General features: G+C 41.3%; 1 protein-coding gene across 5 annotated transcripts in view; it reads right to left on the bottom strand.

Moving 5' to 3' along the window:
• CENPF (centromere protein F) overlaps nucleotides 1-10,731 on the bottom strand; it is a 52,947-nt gene extending 42,216 nt beyond the window's left edge. For 2 of the 5 annotated variants that reach the window (XM_079761352.1, XM_079761348.1), the window contains exons 1-7: nucleotides 10,619-10,731; nucleotides 7,994-8,225; nucleotides 7,061-7,257; nucleotides 4,659-4,780; nucleotides 3,724-3,815; nucleotides 1,964-2,255; nucleotides 639-841 (exon numbers count right to left, since the gene is read on the bottom strand). In XM_079761352.1, the coding sequence (XP_079617478.1) occupies nucleotides 639-841; nucleotides 1,964-2,255; nucleotides 3,724-3,815; nucleotides 4,659-4,780; nucleotides 7,061-7,257; nucleotides 7,994-8,155 (1,068 nt within the window). In that variant the 5' untranslated portion in view covers nucleotides 8,156-8,225; nucleotides 10,619-10,731. The remainder of the gene's footprint in view (nucleotides 1-638; nucleotides 842-1,963; nucleotides 2,256-3,723; nucleotides 3,816-4,658; nucleotides 4,781-7,060; nucleotides 7,258-7,993; nucleotides 8,226-10,618) is intronic. The other 3 variants (XM_079761350.1, XM_079761351.1, XM_079761349.1) reach the window with 3 other exon arrangements.
• Between the last annotated feature and the right edge of the window lie 14,143 nt (nucleotides 10,732-24,874).

Raw genomic sequence — 24,874 nt, forward strand, 5'->3', positions numbered from 1 at the left:
GGATGAAGCTCCACAGGACAATGATTTTTGTCTAATTTCTCACTGCTCCATCCCCAAGTCTAGAACAATGGCTGACATAGGTAGGCAGTCTATAAATACTTGTCAAATGAGTGAGTGAATGAATGAATAACAGAAAAAACAGAAGACTAGAGAGATAGGTTGGAGCCAAAGCAACAAATTCCCCCAACACACCACCACAAAAAAAAAAAAGCAACCCTCAAATAACAGGCCTTAATTGGAGCTTTAGGAGTAAATGGGTACTGGATCCCAAGAGTAGTTCAATTACATTCTATCATAATTCCTAAATGTCATTCAAAGCTCCATTTCTTTTAAGTCTCTTATATGGGCCAGGAACTGTGGCAGGTATTGTGTATACATAATCTTATTCTTCATCCTCTGAGATGTAAGAGAGAAGTGACTAGCTCAAGTCCCTCAGCTGGGAAAACAGGCAATCCAGAACTGAGCCCTGATATACCCAACTCTAAAAGAACTTACTAGTTCAAGGGCATCGATATTGCCTGGAATTTATTAATAAGGTCCATTTTATCATTTATTTCATAATTTAAGTGTAAAGTGTGTTTCCCAAATAATTGCATAAAAAGTGGAGATTTTTCAGTAACTCATGAGCAGTCACGTACCTTTGCAGAGGCTTGGTCGTACTGTGCTGTCGTTCTCACTAGTTCATCCCTACTTTTATTCAAAACTTTCTCCTTTTCATTTAATTCCACCTTTGCTTTCTCCAGTTGGAGCTGTAGTTCTTGCCATTTATTCACTTGGCCTTTCATTTCTTTTTCTTGTCCTTGTAGACGTAGTTCCAACTCACCAATCTTGCCCCTAAGCTCTTAAATCACAAACAAAACCCATACTTCAATTAACATATACTTTTCACAAAAAACTTACAACTCAATTCAGAATTTATCATTTATGTCACTCTGCTCTGAAGTCTTTGGTGAGATAAACATAAGTCAATTCACATTAAACACAGAAGCTACTTTCATTGGATTTAATTTCAATGGTTAGTCTCTATTATTATTTATATTAAATAACCTATAGAAAGCAGGAGAAACAGATTTTCTTCTTACCAGAGAAACTTGGGGAAGAAAATGCTTTTCTAAAATCATGAATATTACCTGATCAAGGCTGCAAAAAGTGCATCACATATAACACCCTTACTTAAATTACCACCTGGTTTTACACACTGGCAGACTAATATGTGTTCTGTGCCCATATCAATGCAAATAAATGATAAACAGTGAAAAATTCACCCTCCCATATCCTGGGGTAGCTTTACTTCCACTAAAAATCAAGACAGTGTGAGCCTCCTATACTGCCAAAATTAACAATAATTTTTTCTCATTTTCCCCCCACATACACACTATTGGTTCCAATGGCACTGGCAGTGTGACAGCTCTCACCAGTGAACACTGACGGTGATTTTCAATATATCATAGCCCTGGAAATTATTGTAGTCTGCAGAGAAGATTCCAAAACACCACCTGGTACCCTTGGCTGTCAGCTGCAGAGTGGTGCAGCAGCCAAGGTTACAGGTTTTCTCCCATATGGACAAGCTGGCAGTACAGAGCAAAGCTGTTCTGCAGACACATGCCACACCTCTGGCCCAAACTGGCCAGAACACAGGCTGTTCCATGGGGCACAAAAGGCGCCAGATGAGAAGCGTGGGGAGTGTTGACTGCAACCAACCTACTCACCCGGCTTCTGGAAAGACAATCAAAGCCATTCATCCTACTTTTGAAGGCTTCAGGGGCCCAGCTTTTTAGTACAAATCAAGATACACTCCAAAACTGTGATATCTTTTCTCATTATTGAAAAGATAGTATTTAACATCATCAGACTGGGATGCTCACCATTGATGTGTCTAACGAAACACATGAGCACTTTCTCAGACCAACAATGTCTGGAATCACCTCTAAAATTATCTCAGGAAAATTTAAACTTAATTTACCTTGATTCTGGGCTTTTAACTGATCCAAAAGATGAGAATTGCTAGAATTATCACAGAAGCTGCTGTTAGCATCTCTTTTCCCCGCTTGCAAAGTTGATCTACTCGGAGTCACCTCTTGTTCCCCAGAGAAGTGAGATACAGAGAAATCTCTCCTACTCGGGGTTTGTAGAGCATTAGAAGAAAGACGACTTGGGGTCTTTTCTTGTTGCCATGAGAACACAGATGACGAGGCCTGGTGTCGGGCAATGTCCCGGTGATTCATGGTGTTTTGTGGAATAGCCTGGCTTGCTTTCTATTAAGATAGAAACTCTTTAGAGCCCTTCAGAAATCAATATTCAAGACTACTTATTTTCAAATAGAACGTAAAGTCATGCCAAGAGGTTAGCATCTCCATTGGGTACCAAGGAAGAACGTTGATCAAGTCAAGGGAACCATTAAGCTCCAATACCCAGTGAGATTTTCTAATGGTCAGACCAGCACTGAAGGGTTCAGCCAGTGCTATTTCACATGAGCTCAGTTTTTGTATTTAGCTTACATCCCTCAAATACTCCATTAAACACATGAGTATTCACTGCAATTTTGAATTCTGAAATTTGATTTTTTTCCCCCCCTGTCCTTGGTCATACCCGCTCTCCCTACCCCCTGCAGTAGCTTTACACAAAGAGAATCAAAATTAACCTAAAAAACTTTCAAGAATCTCACTTTCCCGAAAACGTCCTGTAAGATATTTTATGTTATATAATAGGCATCTATGGATTTTCCTAATGCTTTGGATTTTTTGGTTCTTCTTTCAGACTCTACTCTGACATGGCTATAGATGCTACATTTCATTTTTTTATAGCAAGTGCTTTTCTTGCCACAGCGAGAGGTTTAATGTTTATGGAGACTCCCACTCCTCCACAGAATAGCTGGGAATCAGGGGCAGAATTGATAACAATGACTGAACTGGATAATGAAGCATATAATATTTCTAGGATAAACCATAGAATTATTAATAATTATTCATCTTCATAAGCAATGCTGTTGTCACAAATGAAAATTCTGGTGACTCCAAAACAAGGGTTAAAGGCACAAAAAGAATTAAAATTGTTAAGTCTCTATTAAGAACTTTTGATCCTCAATATTTAAGGTATCCACTTATATATCTGTCATTCAACTATCTGCAAAACTGTGGTATCTTATCAAGTTCTTATGTTTAGCAGAAATACAATACACTATTAAGTGCCAAAATGTACTTTTTAAAGAAATAATATCACATGAGCAAAAATGGTGAAGGAAAATTCTAGATACCAGATATTTTAGAGTAAGTACCTAAACTAGAAGGAAGGGTTTCTAAAATATGCATTTTTTTATTTTATTTTGTTGACGTTAAACAAATCTCTCTATCCACCTCTCTCTGCTCATAAGCCATTTCCTCCAGGTGACAACGCCAGTGTCGGAAGAACTGGTCCTACCCTCTCCAAACATGATTCTTATCATTAGACCTTAACAGGGAAATAAACATACGGTATTGCTAGTTTCTATGGCATTCGGTGAACATTTAACATTTAGAGATAATGCAATCTCCCACTCTATTTTACTCACTCCTTATCTATTTTTAAATTAAGAAATATCATAACCAGTGAGGCAGGAACTTATTTTCTTGGTGTAAGAAAAATGTACCAGCTCTACGCGAAGCAGATTTTTCTAACCTTGTTCTAGCCTGTACCAAAGTACTTTCTTGACTGCATACTCTGTTATAAGGCTCATACTTGACTTACTTTTGCCTGCCAGGCTTTCACTTCTGCCTCTAATCTTTTTCGTTCTTCAACTTCTTTATTATATTTTTCTTTTAGATCTTCATACTTGGAACCTAAACACACACAAGGAGATAACAGTTTTATTTTGATCACTGATTCCGTGAAGGAATTCTCAGATCAATAATGAATGCAATAGATGGCTGAAAAATGACTACCTTAGTATACCAAAAAGAACAGTTCAGTTCGGGCAACAGATACTGATCAAATTACTCAAGTATCAAAATCCATGGAAACACAGGTGCTTTGAATATTCTGAAACTGAATTACTTTTGAAACACACCATAGAAGGATAAAGTGAAAAGTGTAAGCCAGTCAACAAGTCTGCTACCTGAATGTGTTTCTGCAGAAATTTAGAAGAACGTGGCAATAGTGGACATTGAAGTCATTACGTTCCCTGAAAATGGGAGCTTCCTTTAAAGCTTCCCTATTAATTAGTGTTAACAACTTGGTGGAATTCCTATTTAGTAAAAGAAATTTTAAGCCCTGGCCAGTGGGGCTCAGTTGGGTTGGAGCATTGTCTTGCACACTGAAAGGTGGCAGGTTCAATTCCCTTTCAGGGCACGTACCTGGGTTGTGGGTTTGATCCCTGGTCAGGGCATACGGGAGGCAACTGATTGATGTTTCTCTCTCTCACATCAATGTTTCTCTCTCTCAAATAAATAAAAGGCATATCCTCAGGTGAAGAAAAAAAAATGTTTAAGTAAAAAGCATAAATACTTATTAACCTAATGTCTCAATATAGTTCAACAGATAAACAAATGTATATGTTATAGCACGTAGTTGCATTTTTTTAATGCCCAGATAGAAATTTAATTCAAAATTGAATTAACTCATTTCTCAGGCAGAACTGAAATCTCAATAAGAGAACTATTTATCGGAAGGGAAAAAATCCTTACCGCTATAATACTGGCTTGGCGTTAGTGGAGTTGTGAACATTTTTTGTGGTGTATTGCATGGATTGAGAGAGGCATCTGCAGACTGTGCAGCTTGCTGGCTTCTTTCAAGTTCAGATTTACACCTGTTAGAAAAGGACCCAAGAGGATGCCAAATCAGAGCGAAAGCTACAGAAAGCCAATACCATACATTCCCAGAGAGCAATAACCTGACAAAATCCACCCTAAGAATTCTAACCTCTTCATTTACCCAACAGACATTTAATTAACCTGGCTTATGTGACAGACACACAAACTCAGACTAGTTAGGGAACAGAAATATAAACCAATAAATACAATGTCATAAAGGCTATAATGAAGATCTGTAATATCCACTATATAGTACAAGCAAGAAGTAGGAGGCTGGGGATATATTCCAATAAAATTTTATATTTGAAGTCTAGGGATATAAAGAACCCACAACTTCAGAAACAGAAAACTGGAATCCCTAAAGCATGGGCTGAAATCACAAAACTGGATGGTATATGTTATCAAGGCATGACAAAAGCATAGTAGATGTGACATATGTACCATGTGCTTTATGACATTTTTAAAACAGATATAAGAATCAAGTTAAGCCGAAACCGGTTTGGCTCAGTGGATAGAGCGTCTGCCTGCGGACTAAAAGGTCCCAGGTTCTATTCCGGTCAAGGGCATGTACCTTGGTTGCGGGCACGTCCCCAGTAGGGGTTGTGCAAGAGGCAGCTGATCGATGTTTCTCTATCATCGATGTTTCTCTCTATCCCTCTCTCTTCCTCTCTGTAAAAAATCAATAAAATATATTTTAAAAAAAAAAGAATCAAGTTAACATAATGCATAAATATGTGACTGAAAACAGTTACAAAGAAATGGGGAAAGTAAGCTATATATTGTATATATGTACAAAATCTCCTACCACTTCAGTTCTGAGCAACTTTCAGAATCAAGCAACCTAAGTGAAAAGAGGATTCGATTCTCGCAAGTCTCTAATGTCTCTGATTTCAGCTTAACAGAGAAATATAATGAACATCCTATTAGGATGGCTAGCGATGTGCACCATTCTTTTTACCATGGGCGCATTCCTCAAAGCAGAGGGTGAAGAAAGTTCCTCGGTGCCCTAGCTCCCCCAGCCTCAACTTCAACCTGGGAAGAAGCAATGTAAGAGCTGGAAATGACTGCTCAGCAAATCAGATCTCAGATTCGAACTCTCAGTAGGTAGAACAGTACTGTTCAACAGAAATGTTCCATTCACATAAAAAAAAAAAGGAACAAGAAATAAGTGAATTTCATCTCAATATTTAACTCAATGTTTTCTAGACTGTCATTTCAACTTGTAATCAATAAATTGTTAATAAGGTATTTTATATTTTTTTTACTAAATCTTCAGAACCTGGAGCACATCTTAGTTTTCACTAACCACATTTTAAGAGTTAAAGAGCCACATGTAGCAGTGGCTACCATACTGGACAGTGGAGCTGTATCTACAGACCACCTACCATGTCACAAGGTTGGTAATAATTCCAGAGATGAATTTTTAAAAACCTTGACAAATCGGTGTTTCTTTTCCCTCTCAAATTCACATCTTACCCCCTTTTCCTATCCTTTCATTAAAGAACAAAAAGTTTATTTTAAATATTAAATAAAAGTATACCCTATTATTTTTATAAACCTGTTTCTCCTTTTTCTTAGGGAGAGAACAAAAACCACCACCACCAAAAGCCCTCAATGAGGATGTTTCCTATTAAGTTTAACTACACAAGATTGTCAATAGTCAACAGTTTTCGATCCACATTTCAAACTTAACATGTTTTGAGATGTTCCTGAAACATCTGTGGATATTGATGGAGAAATTAAGTTCCTGCCCTGCACTTGAAGGTTACCAGTGAGAATTTAAACACTGTACTCAATAGTTCTTGTAGTCTAGTTTTTATACTCTTAACAGTTTCTAGATTATAGAAAACTATACTCTTAATAGTTGTTATAGTCCAGCCAGCATGGCTCAATGGTTGAGCATCGACCTATGAACCAGGGGGTCAAGGTTCAATTCCCAGTCAGTGCACTGTTTGGGTTGCACACTAGGCTTAATCCCCAATAGGGGGTGTGCAGAAGACGACCGATCAATGATTCTCTCGCATCATTGTTTCTCTCTCCCTCTCCCTTCCTCTTTGAAATCAATAAAAATATATCTTTTTAAATGAAGTAAGCAACCATTTAATGAATTTAAATAGTACTGAGCTATGCAATGATAGGACTGAAGTATATAAGAATCAATTTTCCTTAGATCATGGTTTTTTTCCACTGGGAAAAATAATTGCATCACTGAAGGAAAGAGAAATGCATCTGATAAATACACACAGACATCCATATAAATACCATTAAAAAATTACCTTTTAAGTTCCTGTTCCAGTTTCTCTATTTGTTTCTTGCTTGAACTCAGCTGTCCCTCTTGGAAATTCATTTGTGACTCCTTGACTTGAAGTTCGTGAGAAATCTTCTGCTTAGCCTTCTCCAGGTTTTCACAGATTTCCATCAGGCTTTGATTCTCCCTTTTCAGGTTTGTGCCCTCTGTTTTTTCATTCTCAACCTAACGGGGATTATTTAAAAGGAAAGAGGTCTCTTACTTCGTGAACTTGCTGGGTATGATTTATAAATCTGAGCTTAACACTGACGACTCATTTTCTGAGACAGGGTTGCAATAATCCAGTGGCAATGCTTGATGAATGCAGATATTTAAAAGACCTCCCTTTAAAGCCTCTAGAGAGAAAAGTTCTACAAAGTCATGCATTACATTACCTTTGGTCAGGGCTACATGTACGCTTTCAAGAATTAAAACAACAAAAACAAGCCCTATACATCTTCCTTAGCAACTCATTTTCAAAACTGACTGCTAAAATCCATTATTGTAAGAAACTGGAAAATTATCCCACTGGCTAAAACATTTTAGAAGCAGCAACTGTACCACCACTTTGCTGGTTAGTGAAGAGATAAGAAAGAGGAGCTGTTTAAGTTTTCATTTACTAGCCCTGAAGAGACAGGTCTGGGAATATCAAGTTGAAAAGCCCACTCTCAAAAAGTGGTTGCTATTTGGACCACAAAGTGTTCTGTCCTGTCCCCCCTAGATACAAGCAGGTAAGCAGAAATGAGAACAGAGGATGGAGAAAAACGAGGTAAATGAAATTAAAATGACTCTAAAAAGGACAGGGGTCATTACCACCTAAAGATATAGCAAAATCATTTTGCTCTAAACCAAACAGGCCAAGATGAAACAATGCATCCACAGAATGAGTGCCGGGCTGTAAACACCAGCGTGCCAGGGGTACCTTCTGCTTTTGTTTCTGCAGCGCAGCCTCCAGGGTTTCCAGCTGAAACTGCCTCTGCTGCCTCTCTTTCTTCAGCTTGTCCAGCTGTCCTTCGAGCTCTTGGATTTTCTGAAGAGCTCTGGTGGGCAGGCCTTCTTTCCATTCTTCCAAAGCCCAGCTCATGTTGACTCCTTTCTTTGTTATTCAAACATCTGTCAGTGAACTGGAGAGAAGAACCAGGCTGCTGGTCTAACTATAGATAGGAAAAGGACACTTCAAGTCTCAGAGATTAATGAGTCTACGGAACCACTCCTAAGAATCAAGTTTGAAAACTTCTCACTGCAAAAGATACAAAGCATAACATCTGTCTTCCCCATCCTCTGAAGGTGATTACCAATAAACCTGATGTGTGAAGCACGTAGTACGCTTGTTTGGCATCCCCTTGCTTTCTGTTTTTATTCCTCCTTTTTGACTTTAGATTGCTACCTGCTTTCTACTACTGTTTGTTTCCATTATACAAAATATGAATATTTTGCCATAATGTTTTGGGTGAAGTGGGCTCTATAAGCAAATAAAATACACAAGTTATTCTGTAAATGCTCTTTTCCCCCCTCTTCATGCGATCAATTCCCACTCCCTCTTTGTCCCCTCTTCCCCTGGGAGATCCACAACCTGGTCATAGTTTCTCGTGACAAAGGTACCTCCCTCACCTTCCCCGTTCTCATTTGTTGAATTAATGAGTGGCAAAGCTATGACTACATGTTAGTACTAGAACCACTGCAAAATGCAGTCAAGTCATGTGCAGACAGACCTTGACCAGGAAACAGTGACCTTGGGCACGTCATTTAACGTGCTCTGTGCCGTGGTTCTTCTCCTTTGCAAAATGGGGATAATCATGATGGCAACTTCTATAGCCTTAGGACACTTTCTCATTTCTGTATTTCAGCTTACGGTACCAAAAGGGAAGTGGCCTACCTCCTTCTCAGCCAAATCTTAGGACATTTAAATCAGCTGGGAAAAAAGCATGGTAACTGTTCTTTATTCCTTAGCCTTTAGTACTTAAGTGAAAGAAAAAAAACATTCATTTTACAGTTATTTTGGCAAAAGAGTGAAAAATTTTTTTACTAACTGAAGCCCAAAACCATTTTAGTGTTTTATTTCAATCGACTGTATCAATGAAATTTTTTATCAGAAAAACTAATCAATAGTTGATGAAAGTACTAAGGATGATTTAAAAAAAAGAGATTTTTGATTATTAAGAGAGAGAAGCAAAGGTCTGGGAAAACAATTCAGACATCACGCTTTTGGAAAGCGGTGTTTTCTCTGCCTGTTTAATTCTCTGGCTTCCAGATGTCAGTTCTTTGAACGCAACATCTTAAAACTCCCCTCCCATTTGCCCAAAAAACTCCTGAAGGGAGTCTCAAGCCTCTCCACCAACAAAGGACAATGTACACTGTCCCAGCAGGGCGCTCGGTCCCTTCCAAACCCAGCTTGCTCATTCAGGGATGGGGGGGGTACAGATCCCAGAGGCACACACTGCGACCCACCTCAACAATCTGCCCGTCACTGAGACCATACCACCAAGACGCCACAGACATCGAAATATAAAAAAAAGGAGCAATGTAGAAGGATGACAGAGAGGAGGTTATGAAATAAGCAAGGAAGGCTGGCAAGTCCGATGCTTTCCCAATTCAAAAATCTAAGATACGGCGATAAAGAAGGCGTTAAAGGCTAATTTTGATTAGAGCAGACTTCTTCTGATTAAGGCATCAAGAATCTGTATGGAGTCACGGGGGGAGGAGGGGGACAAAAACTATGTAAACCTTAAAAATAAGATGTAGAGGGCAAAGGATGAGGAACGGGGCGGGGGGGGGGGGGGGCTTGGTGTAGAAATCCTCTTTGCAGGAACTTGAAAGTCAAAGTTCCTGCAAAGAGGATTTACAGGACCATCGTCCCTTCCAGAAAATGCTCTCTCTCAGGTCTATCTGCAGGACACTCTTCCTGCCCGGGTCACCCCACCCCGAAAGGCGCCCGAGGAAGCCGACGTGTGACTCCGCACAGACCCCAGCACTGCAGGCCCGTTGGTACGCCTTCCCCTTATCAGAATCCTCCATTTCCACCAAGAAACCCCACTCCCCGCCTCCAGTGCCGAGTCCGAGAATGAAAACACCTGCTCCTCCAGACCACGCCCAAGGCCAGGGCCCACGCCGTCTCTGTCTGGGTCCTCAGAGCAGAGCAGAGCCAGGAGCACAATCGCGTCCACACAACGTGGAAGGCAACGGGGCCGTGCTCTCGCGACGAACCCTCGGCGCACCGCCCGCCGCCGCCCAGCCCAAAACCCACGTCCCCCTGTCAAATGGGAGCCCCTGGCTCGCGTTACAGGAAATACACGCTGACCCCCAACTCCTTCACCTCACAGACTCGGAAACGGGTCCCCCAAAGGGCGAGCTCACGACCGAGCGGGGTGTCGGGCCCCCAGCGCGAACACAGCTTTCCCGGGACCAGATTCTCCAGGCGGGTCAGGTGGGAGGGGGCGGTCCGCTGCACCTCCGGGACCCCCGGGGGGGGCGCCATCCCACAGGCATCCCCTCCCCGTTCCCCCCCCACACGCCCGCCGCGCGGCCGGGACCCACGCAGGACGCTCACCTCACCAGCGGGCAAGGAAAAACATGCCCTCGCAGCGTCGGGTTCCGGCGCAGCCTCCGCGGCTCGGAGCCCAGACCCCAGTTCAAACGGCCCGCGGCCGCCACCCGTTTACGACTCGCCCACTTCCGGTCTCGACCAAACTCGCTTCCCCAACCGATTGGTCGCTGGGAGCAGCGCTGGGCCAATCCGCTTCCGCGCTTTAGGATTGCCGCCTTTGATTGGCCATTTCGGATGGATTTAAAAATCAAGTCCCCCCCCCCTTTCCCCCACGTGAGGTACCGGCGCCGGAGTTCCAGGGCTTTTTTTGTTGTTGGAAAAGGGGCGTGGCGGGGGGGAGCGGGAGGCGGAGCCCACGTGCTTTTGCTGGAGGAAGTTTTGAACCGCTTTTTCCGCAAAAGCCTGGGGACCCGGCCGCTGATTAGGCGGGTGTGGTCTATCACCTGCTGCCAGCGGGAGAGTGCTCTCTGGTGAAAACATTTAATACTGCACCTACTTTTCTACTTGTTTATTAAATAGAATTCACGGCATGGTGCTGTGCTTGCCATGCATTCTTCATCCAGTGTCATTCTTAATCATTCTTTTAGGTAAGCCTTCTCATTTTATTTAAAAGTTAAGCGAGGCACACAAAAGCTAGGTGATTTGAAATCCATCCCAGGACCTCTTAACCGCTGTCCTTTATGATCATTGATCATATTATTTAAAATAAAGAAAGAAAGAAAGAAACCCGCCCCCTCTGCTCTTCGTAGCTACCCCTCCCCTCCCCGCATTGATCATATTCTAAAGAGTGATTCGGGACACTTGTTAGCTGGGATTCCACAGGAGGGCATTGAAGCCAGAAGAATCTCCAAAAAGGTGTAATCTCTCCTTTTTTATGAAGCCCACTGTTTTGTGTGTGTTTATGTATTTGTTTTATTTCCTTATTCAACTAAAAAGAAGCTCCTGAAGGCAGGAGCAAAACAATGAATTGTCTTTATTTTTTAATATACAGTATATATTTTATTGATTTCAGAGAGGAAGGGAGAGAAACATCAATGGTAAGAGAGAATAATTGATCAGCTGCTTCCTGAACGCCCCCTACTGGGGATCCAGTCCCCAACCCCAGCATGCATGCGCCCTTGACCAGAATCCAACCCTCTGTCCAGAATCCAACCCTCTGTCCGACACTCTGTCCATTAAGCCAAACCAGCTAGGGTAGATTGTTAAATTAATATATCTCTGGGGTTATTATGCTCCTCAATAGAGTCTAAATTTTGTGTAAACCTCTCTCTACCTTTCCTTAGACGGTTAGCACAACCTATATTGCCCCTATCCTTTCACTGAAATTCTACTTCAGAACCCAATTCAAATGCCACTTTCTTCATAAAACATTCCTATTCTCACCCAATCTTAGAAATAATTACTTCCTAAAAATATAATGCTGACACATTATATTTATTTCTATGTCTGGCTTCCCCACCAGACTCAAAAATTCCTATAGAGTGAAATCTGTTTCAGTTCATCCTTGTGTCTCTTGTAATTCCCTGTACTTCGCACATACAGTCTAGTATCTGGTCATTTTGGGATTCTAACCAAATTCTGACTCCAACACCAATTACAAACCCGTTGCTTCCCAGGTTATTATTCAACTACTAGTGACCCAGTGCACGGATTCATGCACATTGAAAGAAAATTAATTAGGTGGCCAGTGGGGCGGGACTGGCGAGATGGGCCAGACACGCCCTGGAGCCAGCCTCCTTCGGTTCCTCCTTTGAGTTTGCAGAGTGAGCGGGGTCCCTCCGGTAGGCCTGTGGGGATTGGGCCAAAACTGGCTCTCTGACATCCCCCAAGAGGTCCCAGAGTGCGAGAGGGCACTCTGCAAAGTTGCTGTTGTACAGGGTGTGAAACACAAATGCAAGTGTGCAGTAAACCAGATTCGGGCCGACAGTGTCCCAGCAACAACATAACCCATGGCTGAAGGTGGAATTGCACGGCCCTCGAGGAATCGGGCTCCCTCCTCTCTGGTTTCAGGGTGCGTCACCCGAGAACTGCTGCTGCCAAGTCTCTGCAGCTCAGCAGCTCCTGCATTAAGTGTCTGCCCCCTGATGGTCAGTGCGTGTCATAGCGACCAGTCAGACGGACGGAGGGACACTTAGCATATTAGCCTTTTATATATATAGATTTGTTAGCTGCCTGAAGAAAACAGAAATAGAAAGACATGTAATAGAGTGTTTTGAATGAGAAATTTACATTTGCTATTAGATGTGGCCAAGCCTTATGCTATGCTCTTCTGTAATAGTGAAGAAATACATTCACTTCTTGAACAATTATGTAATGGAAACTATTCTAGCAACTTCTGTGATATTTCTACATTTTAATTTTTTTAATACTAGCAAAAGTTTATTTAGAAATTCACAGAGGTAGAAGTGAGCCAGCTGTTACAGAGGCAAAAGAAGGGCCCTTGGAGCTTAGGAGAAAGAGAAACAGAGAGACAGAGAGAGACCCAGCAAAGGTACTCACCTGCCTTGAGGAAAGACGATGGGGAAAGTGTGGGTGTGCTTCAGAGAGGGTGCTCCTGGGAAAAGTAGTGGGTGGGAAAAGGTGACAGCATGCTAAAGAGAGAGAGATAGCCTGGCTGGCATGGCTCAGTGGTTGAGCGTAGACCTGTGAACCACGAAGTTTCAGTTTGATTCCAGGTCAGGCCACATGCCCGGGTTTCGGGCTTGATTCACAGTAGGGGACATGCAGGAGGCAGCTGATCGATGATTCTCTCTCGTCACTGATGATTCTACTTCTCTCTTTCTCTCTGAAATCAATAAAAATATATTTTAAAAAACCACAAAGACAAGTGGAGTAGGTTAAGGTATGTTCTATAGCAAGGACTTTGATGCCATCCCCTTGGCCCACCTTGATGGCAGCCACAGCTGTGGTAGGTAGGTAGTTCTGTGTGGGCTCAGACTGTTTCCACCTCAAGTGCAAGCCATGGATCACTCCAGTCCCCTGCTCTAGAACTGTCTCTGAAACTAAGGCAGCCTGCTAAGCCAGTATACAAGAACAGCCAGGAATTTTGAGGGCAGTTAGAGCGTCCAGGGGCAATCCTCAATGAGTGGGGTCAGGAACGAGTGGATAAAGAAAGGCCTTGTGTTGCATCTTTCACGTGGGCTGTTCTGAGAGATCCCGGAAGAATCAGACCCCTGGCACCTACCGCAACAATTGTGAAACAGCACCCTACGACTGGCTTTTCCTCCTTCCCTGTCACTCTCCCTTCTCCTCACTTTGCTTCCTGGAATCATCACCCAACTCAACTTCCATCTCCGTCCTTATCTCAGTCTCTGGTTATTAATAAATCATAACCCAAACTGCACATATTATTTATTATTTTCAGCGAGTGAAAAATCAGTCTTGGTGTCCCAAATGTATCCGAAGCTTCTGTTATGTAGATGGAACCTCACCTACCTCATCTGTGATATTCGAAGTGTAATTATAATAGATTTGCCTGGTAGCGGGTGGTTTTAGAACCAGGGGTTTCTGGTAGATAAGGGTTATGCTTGGTTTGTGCATATCTGGACTTCTTTTGACTAAAGTACCAGTGAACTTAACACATTCTTTGGGACAAGAATTTCAAAGTTTGATGTTAAGGAATTTTTGATAAGGAAAGAAAAGCTCAGGGTAGTAAATATTACATATTCAACTCATTTGTATGATTTAAATAAAGTTGATTACCAAAAAATATTCAACATTTTGGTGGGTTTTTTTATTTTATTGATTTTAGAAAGAGAGGAAGGGAGGGAGAGAGCGAGAAAGAGACATCGATGCACATACCCTGACCAGGGATCAGACTGGAACCTGGATATGTGCCCTGACCAGGAATGGAACCAGAAACCCTTTGGTGAACTGGATGACACTCAACCAAATGAGCCAAGGCTATATGTTTTAAGCAAATTGATTACAAGCCATATGGACAGGACTCAGTGATGTGAACTAAAGCACAAGCAAAGGGATCTTGAACTTTTAAAAAGCTTTTTCTATTCCAACCACTAGGTGATTCCCTATGCCTTGAAAAATCTTTAAAAGTCACTGCAGCCCCACACCCTGACTCACTACATTCTCTTTCCTACCTCCCTCTGTCTCTCCCTCTTCCTTCAATGTATCTAATGTTCTTGTTTACTTTGTTTTAATATAACATTTGTTTGTTTAGAGTAGAGGAAAACCACAGAAAAAATAATGGCCCATAATCCTACTGCTTATATAGTCTTTCTTATTAACAAAGTAATAACACATGCACATAATAAGAAATTCCAAACATTCAAGAAAGATATAAAAGATGAACTTGGGAAAGTAGAACAAGCATTGGATTCCCTCTAGACTGAAATCCTCATTTTGTAGCTGAGGTCAATGAGATTAAGCTATTTTCAAAAATTCACAGGCAAAAAAAAAAAAAAAAGCAAGTAAAGAAAACAGCTTAAACAGGTAAACCCTCATCATTCTGCAATCGATTACCTTATAGAAATTCAAAACACATTCTAATGAGTCTTGAAACAGCAATTTTATGAATAAAGTGGAATTATTTATATAATTTTAAATTTTCAGTAGCATTTCTTATGGACAGAATGCTTACATGGTAATTATTTCTGCCAAAGTGTTAAAAATCAATGTTTATCATATTTTCTATTCCTTTGTTGGAAACCTGATGCCCAAAGAAAGAAAGTGGCTGGTACAGGCCCAAGGTTCCAAAACGAAAATATACATATAGTCAAAAGTCAGTCTCTCAACCTGCTAGACAAGTTTGTTCAAGGAGATGACAGTTCAATTGGTCCCCAGTTCATTTTCAATAATAGTTTTGATCCAGGTGTTAGGTTCACCATGAAATAAAGTGCATGATTCTCCCAATCCCTATGATCAGGTGTTTGACTAATTAGAATGAAAAGTGAAGAAATTCCCTTAAACCAGGAATAAAATTTTAGTGTCCCTAAGAATATCATGAAAAGATTTTCTAAAATGCAAAAATTTAGGCTATACCCAGTTCTGATTTAAAGGTTTGGGGTGTAGCCCTGGCTGGTGTGACTCAGTTGATTGGGTGTCCTCCCTTGCACCAAAAGGTTGCTGGCTCAATCCCTGGTAGGGAGTATGCAGGAGGCAGCCAATTGATGTTTGTCTCTCCTTCTCCCTCTCTCTCTAAAATCAATAAAACCGTTAACACTAAAAGGAAAAAGGTTTGGGGTGTAGTACAGAAATCCATTCATAGGTCTTTCTTTTGCTTCTGTAATTTGTTTCCTGAGTCCATTTCTTCTATGACTCACTTCTTCTACCTCTGTGACTTTCTAAATAAACTTTGGCTTGTTAAAAAAAAAAAAAGTTAATTTATGAAACATTCCTGTGGTCAATAGATAAGGTGAATATACTTCCTGGTTTACTTCTATTGTCCTGGTATCTGTCTGTTTTAATGTGTCCCAGAGTTGTTGTTACTGCTTTTAACAGAATATTATTATTAATAGGTGTATCAAAAATAATGCTAGATTGGTTTGGTAGATCACTTTGTACTTCTACTTTCTACCATGGTGTTCTCTGGTAGTATGTGAGATAGCCTAAGCAAAGACATGTAACAAGTGGTTAAATCCAAACTATCAGTGATAACCCCTCCCACTTTTTCAAAACCTTTCTTGACACAGGAAACTAACTTCTTCACTTTAAGGATAGCACACAGGCCCAACCGGAGTGGCTCAGCTGGTTGAGGTTTGTCCTGTGCACCAAAAGGTTGCCGGTTCGATTCCTGGTCAGGGTACATAACCCAGGTTTCAGGTTTGGGCATGCACAGAATGCAGCCAATTGATGTTTCTCTCTCACATCAATGTTCCTCTCTCTATCTCTCCCTCTCCCTTCCACTCTCTCTAAAAATCAATGGAAAAATATCCTCTGGTGAGGATTAACAAAAAAACAAACAAATAAAAAGAGAATGCCTGCCATAGAGCTTATATAGAGTAGCATGAACAATCCTGCTAAAATGGTTTTGTTATATACTAAATAGTATAAATCTACAACTGCTCTATTTATTTACTTTATTGTTTATTACTATTTCATCTTTTTCAAGATTTTTTAATGAACTCTGTCAGCAGCAATGAGCTCAAGAACCAAAACAAAAATGCATATTTAGTGAAAAATTAAGTACACAATTTTAATTTCTCAGTAAAGTTGATGATGAGTACATAACATAAATAAAATGTTTGCCAACATTTACCATTTACCATGGGCCCTGTAGTAATGAAAACTATAAGTCATAAATATACTACCGAGGCCCCAGAATTTACTTTAAACCTTAGACATTATTTTAAGGTTTTCATGAACAAGCATGAAATATGAAGCAATAGCTGTTAATGTGTTTCGTTTAATTAACAGAAGAACTCTGCAGACAGCTAAATGACTCCATTCTTATGTGTCAACAGATGCTTCAAATTAAAATTTATTCCAATCATTGTTCAATTTTTTCCATTAAATTCATAGAATCAAAGTAAAAAAATTCATCTGAGTTTATTATGAATGCTATCATAAATTCAGTTAAAAATCTTAACATTGAAGATAAAAAATTTTTATTGTGAAGATCAAAGAAATACAAATTCTTCATATATTCTATTTCTTGTCAATAAATTTTTTGCTAAATAAAAAATCTATAGAGTAGAAATGTTCTATTATGCTTTTTAAAAAAAAAATATTTTTATTGATTTCAGAGAGGAAGGGAGAAAGAGAGAGAGAAGCATCAATGATGAGAGAATAATTAGTTGGCTGCCTCCTACGTGCCCCACTCTGGGGGTCGAGCCCACAACCTGGGCATGTGCTCTGACTGGAAATCCAACCACAACCTCTTGGTTCCTAGGTTGATGCTCAACCACTGACCCATGCCAGCTGGGCTCTAATACGCTTTTAGAGAACTGCAGTTATTAACAATAAAATTTGGAAATGGGGAGATATTGAAATTTATGCTATAAAAGCAAGGGAAGAATTGAATAAATTAAACATTGAGCACTTAATCAATTTATAGGATTTAATTATGAATTCTATAATTATGCCCTGAAATATCCTGACTTGTGGGATAATATTTTGATGAAGCTCCTTGTTTTTATTTCACAAATGTATATCTTATCCCAGGATGGAATGAAACTGCAAAAGCTAACAATTTTGAAGCATCTAAATTATACAAAACTAGGGGTCCTTTGGCCTGGCCTGTACCATCTTGCAATCCAGGACCCCTCGGGGGATGTCAGATAGCTGGTTTTGACATGATCCCCGCTAGCCTCCAGACAGGAAGGAGCCCGATCCAGTGTATTGAACATCTGTCCCCTGGTGGTCAGTGCACGTCATAGCGACCAGTCGACTATTCAGTCGCTTAGGCTTTTATATATATAGATTTTTTAAAAAAATATAAATAGAGACAACTTATAGGCAAGTTTTGCCTTGTAAATGTATTTGTTTTAAAAATTTACTCTGAATAGAGCCAAACATAAGGGATCTGTGAAAATATCTCAGCTGAAATATTTATACATTTCAAACTAAAAAGAATAGAATTGGGGATCTCCTCCATTTAGCAGAATTTGTTCTGAGAATACCGTGAGCCTCACCACCTGAAGAGAGATTTCTCAGTTGAAAATACTGTGGGCTACAGAGAAGTGTCAAGTGAGAAAGACTGTGGCAAATTTATGAAAAAAATATGTATATAATAAGACCATACTGAAAAATTACATTCTTCAGAAATATCTCAATAACAGAGCACTAGCAAATGAAAATGCTAAGAAACCGAATAATATATATAATATATGTATTATCCTATATAATAAAGAGCTAATATGCTAATTAGACTGGATGGCAGGACAACCTTCCGGAACAACCAGTGGGCGGGGTTGGGAGGGAGAGTGTGGGGCCGTGGGGCCGTGAGGCAGCCGGAGCTGTGAGGGCTGAGGCAGCCGGGGCTTCAAGAGCCTACTCTTGCACAAATTTCGTGCATCGGGACTCTAGTATATAATAAATATATATAAATAACAGTTATTATATATATAACAGTTATTCTGCTTATATTATTTTTAATATTCTGATAATCAATATAAATATGTTGCAAGCCCTCACTAGTGTGGTTCAGTGGATAGAGTGTCAGCCTGCAGATTTAAGGGTCCTGGGTTCGATTCTAGTCAAGGGCACATGCCTGGGTTGCGGGCTCTATCCCCAGTAGAGGGTGTGCAGGAGGCAGCCAATCAACAATTCTCTCTCATCATTGATGTTTCTATCTCTCCCTCTCACTTCCTCTCTGAAATCAATTAAAATATGTTTTTTAAAAATGTTTCAAAATTTTGCTTGGATAATATATGTTTTGAACAGCCCTAGATGGTCTCAGACAAATTGAGATTGATGGTCTCCCTATATCTGTTACATGCATTCAGATCCCAATGTGTTAGGTGAGGCCCGTTGGCCTGTGGAGAAGGGAAGTCATAAATACCGAGCCTCTGAGCCGTGGTTTCAGAAAAGGTACTCTTTACCTTCAGTATGATGCAAGATAACTAAGCAGCAACTTTTGTGGCTCCCATACATTCCTCACTTCTCAAACCCTAGACAAACATCTTATGATGGTTCACTTCCTTCCCCTCTTACCCGGGTCCTGACTTCTGCTTCTTCACACTCCCAACCCTAAAACTACTCCTGATTTTGAGAGAGGATGAGCTATCTCAACAGCATCTGGAGCCTGCCCGACTTCATAGGAAACCAGTCCTCTGAGTAGCCACCAAAAACGTTGGGCATTGAACACTGAGGACTAGTTCAATGCCTGGCACATAGTAAATATTCAATAGATATATGCAGAATGTGTGAATGAGAGACCAAAGGGCCCCCAAATAGTAGAAACTCATCAAACGGTACTCTCCCAGCTACCTGGTGAAAGACAGTTATTAGGAGAGGAAGGGAGAGAAAATGTTGGAGAATAACCATTTCTCTTTTGCCCCGCCCAAAAGCTCAGTGGATGAGGTAAAGTGCAAATGACCCACAAAGGAACTGAAGAAAACTGTGTATTCCTGTCTCCTTTGCTTCTTGGAATTTGGAGAAGCAGGAGCAGCTAAAGGTAAAGGCAGTGGAGGCATCTGACTTCGGCATCTCTCTTGACTGGTATCTGCTAACCAGATTATCCCTTATATATTTTCCCTTCCAGGAGAATGTGCTTTTGAGATCCTAGAACGAGAAAACAGGAACCCTTGACTATTTATAAAACAGGCAATCAACACTTTTCGGGGGTGCATATTATTTTTAATTCCCAAGAGAAAGGGTATTATTTCACGAAAAAGGCAAAGATGACAGAATATGTATTCAGGATGTATAAAGGTGACCTGCTGATCATAGCAATTAAAGAGTGTATTTGTTCCTTGTCATGTAGATTCTAATGCCATTGGATAACCAGGAGGTTGCACAGTGCAGAACCTCCTAGCCCCACCACCTACCCTCTTTGAGACATTGGGCACATTGCTCAACCTGTCTTCACTCTGGGGCTGTTATGAGGATTAAGTGAGATAATCTGTGTAAAGCTCTCCGTACCATGCCACATGGTGTGTAGTCAATAGATAGCTATTGGTACTTATCGTGTCATTCACTCACCTGTAATTTCTGCTGGAAGAACTAAGGTGGTTTTTACACCTCATAGTAAGTTTATGAAGTGTATTAGCCATAGGGAAAGGTTATGTGCTGAGTTGGTGATGAATCAAATTGTGTTGGTTTTTTCACTTCTGTGTTGAAAACAGAAATTTAGGTCAAAGTTTTGCTTGAGGCAGAAAAGCCTTCTCATTTGGCTACCTGTATGAAATGAGAAGGTAACCTCCTTAATGTCTGGTTGTCTACCCAGCCTCATGTTGATAGATTTCATTTGGGAACCTGAAGCAGGACTCTTAGGACAGAATCTGTGTATGGCTCTTAAACCAGGAAGTGTAGATTTAAAAAAATACATATTTTATTTAATCCTCACCTAAGGATATTTTTTCCATTGATTTTTAGAGAGAATGGAAGGGAAGGGAGGAAAGGGAGAGAGAGAGAGAGAGAGAGAGAGAGAGAGAGAGAGAGAGAGAGAATGTGAGGGAGACACATTTGATTGTTTGCCTCCGCACATGCCCGGACCAGGGCCAGAGTTCGAACATGCAACCCAGGTATGTGCCCTTGACTGGGAATCGAACCTGTGATCCTTCAGAGTGTGGGGCCGACCCTCTAACCACTGAGCAGCACTGGCCAGGGCAGATTAAATTTTAATTTAGGGTCTTTTATCTCCAAGTTCACCTTCAATGAAATATTTAAAAACCCACAACCCCAGAATTCTTTGGTTAAATTCAATAGATGTTCTAAGATCAGAGCTCATTGCTTCACTTGCCTAGGGGGACAGTGTCAGGGAAGGCTGCCCAGCAGAGGAGGCATTTGATGGGAATCTTGAGGCTGACTAGAAACTCCCAAGGTGGTGTTCCTCCTAACAAGAGCTCATCTAAAGAATTGCTCTAATAGGCTTCTAGGTTGCTAATGACTATACAGTCCTAATCAGCAGTAATGAGCACCTATTTAATCCACCCCAAGTCCTAAGGTGAATTGCCCCTGTCACTACTACTAAGTGGCATAACTTAAAATTGGCAGGTTTTCATTTTCCCACTGTTCTCCTTGGTGCATGAAGCTGGGTGCTGGCTTAATAACCTTCGGCCATAAAGTACTGTAACATGTTAGTTCATGCTGGGTGGCAACAGGTTTGTTTTTCATGATTATGTAATCTGAATTCCTTTTCCAAGAAGGGATTTGGAAATGAGCTATTAAACTGGATTGCTGACAAGCCTGGAGTCTCAAAGCCCATCTATGTTAACTATGGTAAACTCAGACCCTTCCTCTGAAATGGGCTCTTCACGCCTAGATGAATCTGTAAACTATAAATCAAGTGCGACCCATGGGCAATGTTGTCCAGTAGCTGGCTGAGGTTTACGTAAGGCATTCAAATGCCTACTGAGGCTTTTTAGGGAGGGTATTTGATCTGCTCTGTCTTAAATAGCAACCTAATCAGCCAGGCGACCTGGGCACTCTGTACCCTTATTAGATTGGCTTTAAAAAACTAATAGGGTGTTAACATACTGTGTAAAGGGTTCGTACTGGAGTAAATTCAAAGACCGTAGGTGCTAGGTAGGTATTTATTGACTAGAATGTTATTTAGAAGAAAGTTCAGATTGTTCTTAACTCCCAGGACAAAGCTTAAAACCACAGCAATAACTGCTTGGGGTTTTGCATTCCATCGCCCTGGACTCACAAGCAAGCTTCCTGTTCCCTCTGGGCTGGCAGACCCGAGGCCAGATAATGAATGGTTTGATTCTTACAGCTGGAGAGTCTACTCTGGCTTTCTGCCCTTAAGGTTCTGGGCCAGACCAGGTGTTTGTGTGGTGTGTTTTTTTCAAGTTCCTCCTGGAGATTTGGATTTCACTTGAAGATAAGAGCGGGAGAGCAGACTGAGTTAGGCATCTGGGCAAAGACCATATCTAATAGAGATCAACACAGCCATGTATGTCCCAAAAAGGAGTGTTTCAGAACCTCATGAAGGACCAGAATTGTGAAACTCTAATCACTCTCTGAGATCTTCCTGGTAGATTTCAGAAATTAAGTGGGGGGGGGGGGGGGGGGGGGCGGGGAACGGGGAGAAGAAGAAGAACAATACAAGATTCTTGGGCCAACGTTATCTTTTTTTTTCAGGGGTGGGGGGCATGTTGCATGCATTTTTAAGTGGTATGACAATTAATTGCTTTCCTCTGCAACTTACTATATACACAGCCATACTTATTTATGAGCTGAAGGTCAGATGCTAAGATTTCCTCCACTGCCTTCACCAGCTAGTGCTATTAAAGGGGCCTGGGTCAGAACCTACTGGAAACTGAGGGAGGGAAGGAGGTGGTAACTCCGGCAGTATGTGTGTGTGTGTGTGTATGTGTGTATGTGTGTGTGTGGTGTGTGTGGTGTGTGTGTGTATGTGTGTGTATGTATGTGTGGTATGTGTGGTGTGTGTATGTGTGTGTATGTGTGTGTGGTGTGTGTGTATGTGTGTGTAACAGAGGGAGAGACAGAATGGCTGAACTTGTCCTTGTGTGGAGCAGTTATGAGACTGTTTTGAATTTCAAGTGGAAAACAAATGAACAGAATACTAGAACACTAGTTATTCAAATTAATTGCTTAGGGAAAACATGTCAACCGTTTCTTCTCTGCCTCATTATTCTAGCAACTGTAAGGTCTTATGGCCAAAGGACAGGATCTTGAAGGAGTGGGGGAGGGGAAGGGAGTTGAACTTTAACTCAGAGGAATTGGGAACTAATTTCCTTGGCAGTTCACAAAGCTCTTAATGAAGGCTTTCTACCAGACAGACTGAGAGCAGGCTGCTACCCAGTCACACTGAGGCCTGTCCCTAACCCTCAAGCTTCAGAGGCTTCATCCTTTTCCACTGAGGCAGCCCCTCCCTTGGGTAAGGCAGACCACCTTCCTCAGTGCCCCCACCACAGTCACCGCCACTGTGCTCATGCTGACCTTTACATTTTTTTCTTTTTTTGTTAATCTTCACCCGAGGATATTTTCCCATTGATTTTTAGAGAGAGTGGAAGGGAGGGGGGGAGACAGAGAGAGAAACACTGATGTGAGAGAGATACATTGATTCGTTGCCTCCAGCACAAGCCCTGACCAGGGCCAGGGATCAAGCCTGCAACCCAAGTACCCTTGATCAGAATTGAACCTGGGACCCTTCAGTCTGTGAGCCCATGCTCTATCCCCTGAGCCAAACCGGCTAGGGCTCATTCTGACCTTTATGTCCCCTTTCAAACTCTGCTTGGAATTCTCTCTCTCAACCTCTCTTCAGCCCAACCTTTCACCTCTTTCCAGGCCAAACTCTAGGTCCTCAAAAAATATCCTATAAAGGACCTCAACCCATGGCACTCTCGCTACATAGAGCTGTTATAATTTCCACTACTTCTGGTAGAACCTTTGAGCTAGAGGGTCAATTAAAGACAAAAGCCCTTCTTTTCTTTTCTGGCTATCCTTTTCATTCTTTTTTTTTTTTTCCTGCTGACTTTTATTGTCATTTACTGTTCCACATAGGTAGAACATCAATGACTTTTTGCTGCTTTACATCATCCAGCCTCGATGTTATTTCAACTTCTCCCTCCACGGCACATCAACAAAGCCTATATTTGGTTTTTGCAGAAGTTCTCTGACATTAGAATTTAAAAGCATTCTGAAAAAAATGAAAGCTATTTCTCCAAAAAGGACAGGAGGAACTGAGGAAGAAATTAGTACATAGAAGATATATGATGTTACTTACATTCCATATGCAGAGAAGTAACATGGAGGGACTTTTCAGAAATATGGGTCCAAAGACACTAGGGAAACCCCTTCTCTCTTAACAAAAATATCTCAAAGGCTTTTTAGAAGAAACAGAAAGTAGGAATGTTTTCTGCTCCAGGCCTCCCTAAGTTTTTTGTTTATTTGCTTGTTTGTTTATTAAAGCCCGGGACAGTGAAACACGGAAGGGGCTAGGATAGACGAAGCGAACAGGAGAGAGACGAGGCAGGGCCGCTTTGACTCTCTGGAAATGTACAGGAAAGAAGGGACCCACGGCAGGGCTACCGTTAGCTCTCTGGAAAGTTAGAGGAAAAGGGGGCCTTGGAGACAGGTTCAGGGACAAGCTGCTGCTGCCCAATGCTTCCGTGATTGCAAGTCTTGTGAAGACTCTTAGAGATTAGGAGAAAGAAAATAAATCACTTGAAAAGGAGATTCAAGCCCAGCTGGTGTGAATCAATGGGTGAGTGTCGATCTATGAACCAGGTTGGATTCCCAGTCAGGGCACATGCCCGGGGTTTTGGGCTCGATCCCCAGTAGGAGGCGTGCAGGAGACAGCCAATCACTGATTCACTGTCATCATTGATGTTTGCATCTCTCCCTCTCCCTTGCTCTCTGAAATCAATAAAAATATATTTAAAAAAGAAAAGAAAAGGGGCTTGGAGTAGGCATGCCCCAAGGAGGGTGTGCCAAGCCTCCCTAAGTTATTAAGTCTTCCTTTACAATGATAGAGGTAGATAGAGGGAATAGAGCTTCCACGAGAGACAGGTAATTTCTTCTCATGAGTCTAGGCTACTCTACCCAGGGAAGTCTAAAGGAAATTGCAGGCCATCAGCCTGCAAGGGTGAGCAGAAATCATTGAAATGCACTGATCGTTCAGAATCTCATTTCCACTTCATTAACTTCAACCCCTGTTCCCCTCTGTTG

The sequence above is a fragment of the Cnephaeus nilssonii genome (genome assembly GCF_951640355.1).
Source record: "Cnephaeus nilssonii genome assembly, chromosome: 21".
Taxonomy (NCBI): Eukaryota; Metazoa; Chordata; class Mammalia; order Chiroptera; family Vespertilionidae; genus Cnephaeus; species Cnephaeus nilssonii.